Consider the following 9,703-nt stretch of genomic DNA (forward strand, 5'->3'; position numbering starts at 1 on the left):
AATAAATAATGGCCAGGAGAGGTGGCTCATGTCTGTAATCTCAACATTTTGGGAGGCCAAGGTGGGTGGATCACTTGAGGCCAGGAGTTTAAGACCAGCTGGCCAATGTGGCGAAACCCCATCTCTACCAAAAATATAAAAATTAGCCAGGCATAGTGGCTCCCTCCTGTAATCCCAGCTGCTCTGGAGGCTGACGCACGACAATTGCTTAAACCCGGGAGACAGGTTGCAGTTGAGCCGAGATTACACCACTGCACTCCAGCCTGGGTGACAGAGCGAGGCTCTGTCTAAAAATAATAATAATGAAACAAGAAACAGAAATATTAGATTAACAGTAAAACATTCCTTGGTTGATTTTGGTGGGTTTTTTTTTTTCCTTCATAGGTGCCTTTTATGATTTCCTAACTTCTCTATTGTACCAAATTTTTCATCTAAAAAACAGAGATAATCTATATCATACACCTGTCCTATAGGGTCTTGTGAAAAATGATGGTAGAACATTTTGAATGAAGAAGTCTTACAGTTGTGCTAAAATAGATTTAACAAATTTTTTAATTTTTTCTTTTTAATTTTTATGGCTCCTTGATGTATATATTTGTAGGATACATGAGATGTTTTGATACAGGCATGCAATGGAAAATGATGAAATAGATAAAATCATGAACAGAGAACCCAATTCTAATTTTATATAGCCTTTTTATATATTTTTGTATAATGCCTTAAAAATCTTGTGTGGCCGGGTGTGGTGGCTCACGCCTGTAATCCCAGCACTTTGGGAGGCTGAGATGCGCGGATCATGAGGTCAGGAGTTTGAGACCAGCCTGACCAACAAGGTAAAACCCGATCTCTACTAAAAATACAAAAATTAGCTGGGCATGGTGGCACATGCCTGTAATCCCAGCTACTCAGGAGAGGCTGAGGCAGGAGAATTGCTTGAACCTGGGAGGTGGAAGTTGTAGTGAGCCAAGATCGTGCCACTGCACTCCAGCCTGGGCAACAGAGTGAGACTACATCTCAAAAAAAAAGAAAAAATCTTGTGTTAACTTGGGTGTGTCATACTATTTAATTCCACAGGTGTTATCTAGTGTCTGTTTAATAAGTGCTAACCATTATGGGAGAAGCGTAGCCCTTACCACAAGAAACTTCAGTAAAGGAGAATAATACAAACATCAGTTACCTACTCTATATATAAAGGGCTTTAGGAACACAGATGGGGTAGAGTTCACACTCCCAGGAGATTTGGGGTGACTGCTAAGCTGGAATAATAGGAGGAGCAGGAATAAGCCATGCTATTATTAAGTTGCTGATTTAATTTAGGATTTCTACCAAAACTTGGAAAGAGGAAGCAAATGGAATAAGTGGCATTCGAATGAAAAATAATAACATTGGCGCTCCATAACCAAGAACTTCTTTCAAGAAGCTATTCTGATATCCAGTAATAGCAAAGTCAGTGCCCCCAAAGTAATCTGTCTCCTTCATGGTTGTTCAAGGGCTTACTCTCAATTTTGCGCAAGTTGAAAAGTGCACCAGACCAGGAGGTGAGAATCCTTCTCCTGGGCTTGGATAATGCTGGCAAGACCACTCTTCTGAAGCAGCTTGCATCTGAAGACATCAGCCACATCACACCTACACAGGTGAGCACTGCCTTGGCTCCAGATGCCGTGTGATGCAAGGAAGACGATAATAGCAATGTGAAAGACAAAACAGGAAGCACAGTTTTGTCCACTTCCAAGTTTTGTCTCTGAGAAAAGTGTATACAATCTAAAAATAACCAGATTTCAAAACTATGTAAGAGATTCCATTCTCATAAGGTATTTAGCGTAGCCAGATTCATAGAGACAGAATGCAGAATGGTGGTTACTGGGGCTGGGGAGAGGGGAATGGGATGTTACTGTTTAACGGGTACAGAGAGTCCGTTTTGCAAGATGAAAATAGTCTTGTGGATAACGGCACACAATGGGAATGTATTTAATTTTGCCATGGAACTGCACACTTTAAAATGGCTAAAATGGAACGTTTTATGTTATAATGTTAAAATGGTACATGTTATGTTACAATTTAAAATTTATGTATACATATATATGTGTGTGTGTATATATAGACAATCAAATCCCACAGATCCAAGTGATTACCTATATTCTTTTTATTTTTACTTTAATTTTTAAAATTAATAAATTATTTATTTTTTGACACAGAGTCTCACTCTGTTGTATAGGCTAGAGTGCAGTAGCGAAATCTTGGCTCACTGCAACCTCCACCTCCCAGATTCAAGCAGTTCTCAGGCCTCAGCCTCCCCTGTAGCTGGGACTACAGGTGTGTGCCGCCACACCCAGCTAATTTTTAAATTTTTTTTAGAGACAGTGTTTCACCATGTTGGTTAGGCTGGTCTCAAACTCCTGACCTCAATGATCCACCCACCTCCGACTCCCAAAGTGGTGGAATTACAGGCGTGAGCCACCACACCCAGCCTATTCTTTTTAAAAACAGCTTTATCTTCTCCGATTATGAAAGTAGTGCATGTAGAAAACACAGAGAAAGTATAAAGGAGAAAACTCTGAGAAAAATCATGGTTAAGGCTGGGCATGGTGGCTCACGCCTATAATCCTAGCACTTTGGGAGGCCAAGGCAGGCAGATCATGAGGTCAGGAGTTCAAGGCCATTCTGACCAACATGATAAAACCCCGTCTCTACTAAAAATACAAAAATTAGCCAGGTGTGGTGGGGCGTACCTGTAATCCCAGCTACTCAGGAGACTGAGGCAGGAGAATCACTTGAATCCAAGAGGCGGAGGTTGCAGTGAGCCAAGATTGCCCCATTGCATTTCAGCCTGGGTGACAGGGCGGGATTCTGTCTCAAACAAACAAGCGAACAAACAAACATTGTTAATATTTTAGCATATACTTTTCAGACTTAATAAATACAAATATGTATCAATTTTTTAAGTAAAAAACAATTACCTGCCTTTTTAAATCCAGCCTCATCAACCTTCCTGTTTCCGGAAAAGGCCAAGCAAGCAAAGCATAAAGGATAAGGCAGTGACGGTGCTCACAGTGTGGAGGATTAAAGACGAGTCCTGATTGGAAAAACTCTAGTGGGCTTCTTAGACCTCATTCCCTGTAGGAAATCCTGAGAATGCTTGACCTTTGGCTGAGCCAACAGGGACAGCCTGTTGGTCTTAGTCACTTTAAAGTGTTTGAGCATTAAAGGTTAGAGGTTTTAGCAAAACCAGAGTTATTTAGCATTTTCCATCACTGTACTATGATAAGACCCTGGTGTCAGGTTTGAATGGCTGTGCTGGTGTGTGTGCATACTTCACGGGCTGTGAGTCTTACTGATTCACAACTCTTTGTGGAAAAGTCATTTCAACTGCTACCAAATGAACAATTTTACAGCTTCTGAACAAATTTAATGTATAGCCCAAGGAGGAGCAAATTGCAGTAGTCTAGCCTAGAAGGGCTGAAAAACACAGATTAGTGTGTCAAGATTTCTGCCAGAAAAAGAAGTGCTAGTTTTTGTGTGCGTGCACCTGTGGTTTGTTGTCGTTATTATTGTTTGTATTAGTGATAGACTGTATCTCTCAAGAACACTAACAGGAAGATTTCCACTCTGCAAACACAGAAATAAACTCAAAGTTAGAACCCAAAGTTCTAACTCTAATCTTCAGGCTTTATTCAGTGTGTTATAGGTGACTCTGATATTATATTGTGTCAAGATTTCATATTCTTTAGAAACAAACTTTTATTATGTTTTTGTTTCATATTAGAAAAAATAATAAATGCTCATTGTAGTAAATTTAGAAAGTATAAATAAATAAAATTGAGAAACTAGAAGTGACCTGTAATGCCCAATCAGACAAACAACTGTTCACATTTAGGAATGTATCAAGTTTTTTCTATGCATATATATGATGGGTATATTTAAAATAAAAAATAAAAATGGCTCATAGAGGATATATTAGTTTGTATCTCATATATATATTTTTAGAGACAGGGTTTCACTCTGTTGGCCAGGCTGAAGTGCAGTGACACCATCCATAGCTCACTGCAGCCTCAAATTCCTGGGTTCAAGCAATCCTCCCGCCTCAGCCTCCTGAGTGGCTAGGACCACAGGCAGGTGCCACCATACCCAGTTCATTTTTTTTTTCCTGGGGTAGAGATGGGGTCTCATTGCATTGCCCAGGCTGGCCTTGAACTCCTGAGCTCAAGCTGTCCTCCTGCCTCAGCCTCCCAAAATGCTGGGATTATAGGTGTGAGCCACTGAGCTTGTTTCATCTTTTTCACTTAATAGATCATGAATATCTTTCTATGTTATTGTATATGTAAATATGTATGTAGTATACATCTCTACATGTTTGTGCCCTTTCGTTATTATTATTTCCTCAGAATAAAAAATTCCTAGATTTGTTGGGTCTCATGACTTATAGACGTTAAAGGCCATTGATACATATGGTGAAATTCCAAGATTTGTTTTACTGTTATTTATTTTTTGTTTTATTCCAGAAAGGATTCAGTATTACTGAGTTTGACATTTAATATCATTGAGTGTGGAATGTTTAAATACACCAAAGTAGTTTTGCCAATGAGTCACAATGAAACTGCTTTTTTAAATAAGCTGAAGCCATTTCCCTTTAAAATTCTTGAGTTTCTAATGTATTCAGTCATTGGCATGTTAGAGAAGCGAGAGTCAGCAGCATCCCCCATTATCCTCCAGAGACTGTGTATCCTCAGTGGAAACTGGGTGGCAATGTTCCTGTCCTATTGCACTGTGCCTTCGCCTTCTGTGCCAGGCAGCAGTGTTGACAGGCTGCCACATGAAACAAATGTTTGTGGAGGCATCCCCAAACCTATCTAACTGCAGTTATTCTGGATGAAATGTCTTCTATGGTAGCAAGCTGCTGATTGGGTCTTTCAAATCCTGGTTTCCCTATTAACTTTTGCAAGAAGACTTTTTAAAAAATTCTTTATGAAATACATTCTCTCAGAACCCCAAAGTGCTTGTTAATTTGTTTCTTTTCACACTAAACCACCAGCCAGCAATTCTGCCTGTCCCTGATTAGCTCACCTTCCTCAAAGTTTCACCTCAAGTAACTGTCTTGGAAATAAAGACTTCTGGCCGGGTGTGGTGGCTTGCACCCATAATCCCAGCGCTTTGGGAAGGGGGCAGATCACAACGTCAGGAGTTCGAGAGCAGCCTGGCCAACATGGTGAAACTCCATCTCTACTAAAAATTCAACAAATTAGCCAGGTGTGATGGCAGGTGCCTATAATCCCAGCTATTCAGGAGACTGAGGCAGTAGAACCTGGGAGGCGGAGGTTGCAGTGAGCTGAGACTGCACTGCTGCATTCCAGCCTGGGCAACCGAACCAGACTGTGTCTCAAAAGAAGAAAAAAAAAAGACCTTCCTTTTCAAGTTCATCAGAGTTGCCTATGAAAGCACAATTTTAAGTGACCACTTGTTTGTTTCCATCAGTGTCTGTAACCCAGGGCTCCACCTCCCTACTGGGCTGATATTGGAGTTACAAATCCAGCCTCCCCCATAGCATCCTCAGTTCTGCTCTCTTTTTCCTGATTAGTTCCAATAGGAAATTTATTTTGAGTTGCTCTTGAAGAATCTAATCCCTTAGATTTTTAGCTTTTGCCTCTTTAAATTTAGCTTGTGTTCTTTTCTGTTGAGTCTTCAGATTCAGCTTGTTTTTTTGTTAGTTACATGAAATGTCCTGTTAAATTTTACAATCCTGAAGATTCATAGGCATGTGGTGTGTGTTGATTAATTAGATCTATTCTCATTTAGAGTTATCCTCAGCGATTATATGTCTACATATGTTCATTGTAGAAAAACATCATGTTAGCCTGACATTATTTACACTGACTCCACAACCTGGATGAAATAAACACGTATAAAGATGGTTCTTTATTATTTGTCACAAAAAATCATTTTCAGCATTACCAGTATCACATATAGCAGAGTAATTTAGAATTAATAAAAAACATAGCGATTAAATGTAACTTTGTCAGAATTATGATCTCAGTTTAATAAAACTTGATGTTTTTGCCCCTGTTTCAGGGTTTCAACATCAAAAGTGTACAATCACAAGGTTTTAAGCTGAATGTATGGGACATTGGTGGACAGAGGAAAATCAGACCATACTGGAGGAATTATTTTGAAAATACTGATATTCTCGTAAGTACTCCTTCTGACACAGTAATTCATAGTATTTTCTGCCATGTGTTAGAAACATGGACACTGTAATGTTCTTTCTTGGCAGTAACTCCACAACCATAACATTAATCACTGTGAATTTAGCAGGGATAGGAGAAGACTGCAGATTATAAAGAAGAAACCAACGTCTTTGTATAACTTGTATAAAATGTTTTGGCAAGGCACGGTGGCTCACGCCTGTAATCCAAACACTTTGGGAGGCCCAGGTGGGTGGATCATGAGGTCAGGAGTTGAAGACCAGCCTGGCCAAGATGGTGAAACCCCCGTCTCTACCAAAAATACAAAAATTAGCTGGGCATGGTGGCGGGCAACTGTAATCCCTGCTACTTGGGAGGCTGAGACAGAGAATTGCTTGAACCTGGGAGGCAGAGGTTGCAGTGAACCAAGATCATGCCACCGCACCCCAGCCTGGGCGACAGAGCAAGACTACGTCTCAAAAAAAGAGAAAAAAAAAGATGTTTTGCTGTCGCTCAGTAACAATGTTGTACCCACATCCATCTTGGCAAAATAAAGTGTTTATTAATTGCCGTAGTGATTTGAATAGCACAAGGGAAGTTGGAAGATCATGCCACTGACTGTCACCCCTAGGAAGACAGTGAATCAAGTGTATCCCAAAGAGACCAACCAAATAGTGAAAGTACTGGAAACCATGATGTATAAGGAATGGTTGAGAGACCTGACAGTGTTCTTCCTAGAAAAGAGAACATTTGGAACTGTCTAGACTGCTTCAAGAATTATCTTAAGTCAGTGGGATTGAATAGTTCTAGAGGGCTGAGCCAGGAGCAAGATGGGGAATATTAGGTGATAGAATGTAATTTAGAATAAGGAAGAAGTTTCCTATAATTACAATCATCCAGAAGTAGGAGAAGCTGCCTCATGCATTGGGAATACCCTAATTCAGGCAGCATTCATTCAGGTGGAGGCCAAATGACAAGAGCTCCCAGCTCACTGTCACTTGCTTTAGGACCACTGCTGTTTCAGAATTCTTGGAGATTTCACTGTCCACATACATGATTTCCACAAAACCCTAGCCTCTCGGTTCCTTCACCTTCCCTCCTCCAATGGTCTTGTCACCCACTCTACCTCAGCCACATACTCTCATAATCATACCCTAAAACTAGGGAGGCTCATAAACTTAGATGGAAGAAAAATTGCATGTCATTTTTACTAACCTCTAATCAAAAGTTTGTGTTTACATCAATTATTATGATAGGCAATAAACTGCAATAATAGAAGCCACATCTATGTCTTCATTACTATTAAAAATCGTCTAGACTAGGTGTGGTGGCTCATGGCTATAATCTCAGCACTTTGGGAGGCTGAGGTGAGAGGATCACTTGAGCCCAGGAGGCGGAGTTTACAGTGAGCCCAGATCAAGATCGGGACACCACACTCCAGCCTGGGAGACAGAGTGATGCTCTGTCTCAAAAGAAATTAAAAAAAAAAAGAAATCATCTTGTATCTCAAACAGCTTCACCCTCTGCTGTTGTTTCCTAAGTGTCTCTCTCTTCTGGATCATTCCTATCAATATGAACATATCCTGTAGTTTCTCTTGCTTAAAAAAGAAAAAAATAGACCAGGCGCGATGGCTCACGCCTGTAATCCCAGCACTTTGGGAAGCTGAGGCAGGTGGATCACGAGGTCAGGAGATCGAGACCATCCTGGTCAACATGGTGAAACCCCACTCTACTAAAAATACAAAAAAATTAGCTACGTGTGGCGGTGCGTGCCTGTAGTCCCAGCTACTCAGGAGGCTGAGGCAGGAGGCAAGAGATTGCAGTGATCCGAGATCGCACCACTGCACTACAGCCTGGGTGAGAGTGTGAGACTCTGTCTCAAAAAAAAACAGAAAAAGAAAAAAATAAGCCCCAAAAAACTCCTCCTGACCATATATCCCCTCCAGATACTGTCCCACTCTGCTCAGCCTCCCTTTATAGAAAAACTCCTCAAAAGAGTTTCCTGTGCTCCCTTTCCTTTATCTCCTCCCAGTTACTCTTGAGCCTTTTATTCAGGCTCACTGATAATTCCACATTGCTAAAAGTAGGGTTCAATTTTCAGTACTTACCTCACTTGACCTGTCAGCCCATTTAACATTGATCATGCTGTCTTTGAAACATTGTCTTTTCTTGGCTTCCAAGACACCATTCTATCTTGGTTTTCCTCCTCAATGGCTATTCCTCCTCAATGACAATTCCTCCTAAATCTCCATTGCTATTTTTTTTTTTTTTTTGACAGAGTCTTGCTCTGCCGCTAGGCTGGAGCACAGTGGCACAGTCTCGGCTCACTGCAACCTCCGCCTCCCGGGTTCAAGTGATTCTTCCACCTCAGCCTCCCGAGTAGCTGGGACTACAGGTGCATGCCAAATGCCCAGCTAATTTTTGTATTTTTAGTAGAGATGGGATTTCACCATGTTGGCCAGGATGGTCTTGATCTCTTGACCTCGTGATCCACCCACCTCGGCCTCCCAAAGTGCTGGGATTACAGGTATGAGCCACCATGACCGGCCAGTACTACATATTAATACATACTAGAATGGCTAAAATTTTAAAACACTGCTGATACAGATGTAGAGCAACAGGAACTCCTCTTCATGGCTGGTGGAAATGCAAAATGGTACAGCCACTTTGGAAGACAGAGTAGTTTCTTACAAAGCTAAACATAGTCTTAGCATATAGTCCAGCAGTACTCCAGGATATCTGCCCAGTTAGTTGGAAATTGATACTCCACACAAAATCCTGCATAGGAATGTTTATGGCAGTTTTAGTCCCAATTTCCAAAACCTGGAACCAACCAAGATACCCTTCAATGGGTTAATAGATAAACAAACTGTGGTACACCCATGTAATAGAATATTGTCAGTGATAAAGAGACATGAGCATGAAGTCATGAAAAGACATGGAGGACTCATACCTGTAATCCCAGCACTTTGGGAGGCTAAGGCGGGCAGATTACCTGAGGTCAGGAGTTCAAGACCAGCCTGGCCAACATGGTGAAACCCTGTCTCTACTAAAAATACAAAAATTGGGGGCCAGGTGCGGTGGCTCATGCCTGTAATCACAGCACTTTGGGAGGCCAAGGCAGGCAGATCACCTGAGGTTGGGAATTCAAGACCAGCCTGGCCAATGTGGTGAAACCCCGTCTCTACTAAAAATACAAAAATTAGCTGGGTGTGGTGACTGGCACCTATAATTCCAGCTACTTGGGAGGCTGAGGCATGAGAATTTATTGAACTGAGGAGGCAGAGGTTGCCATGCCATAAGATCATGCCACTGCACTCTAGGCTGGGTGACAAGAGCAAAATTCTGTCTCAAAAAACAACAACAAAAAAACAAAAATTAGCCAGGCATGGTGGAGCATGCTTATAATCCTAGCCCCTCGGGAAGCTGAGGCAGAAGTATCACTTGAACCCAGGAGGCAGAGGTTGCAGTGAACTGAGATCTCACCATTGCACTCCAGCCTGGGCAACAGAACAAGACTCCATCCA

General features: G+C 41.4%; 1 protein-coding gene across 1 annotated transcript in view; it reads left to right on the top strand.

Moving 5' to 3' along the window:
- Window positions 1-9,703, top strand: part of ARL3 (ADP ribosylation factor like GTPase 3) — a 38,972-nt gene that overhangs the window by 7,415 nt on the left and 21,854 nt on the right. The window contains exons 2-3 of the mRNA XM_037739559.1: window positions 1,491-1,634; window positions 6,064-6,180. Coding sequence (XP_037595487.1) covers window positions 1,491-1,634; window positions 6,064-6,180 — 261 coding nt within the window. The remainder of the gene's footprint in view (window positions 1-1,490; window positions 1,635-6,063; window positions 6,181-9,703) is intronic.

This window comes from Cebus imitator, unplaced genomic scaffold (assembly GCF_001604975.1).
Source record: "Cebus imitator isolate Cc_AM_T3 unplaced genomic scaffold, Cebus_imitator-1.0 Scaffold71, whole genome shotgun sequence".
NCBI classification, from domain to species: Eukaryota; Metazoa; Chordata; class Mammalia; order Primates; family Cebidae; genus Cebus; species Cebus imitator.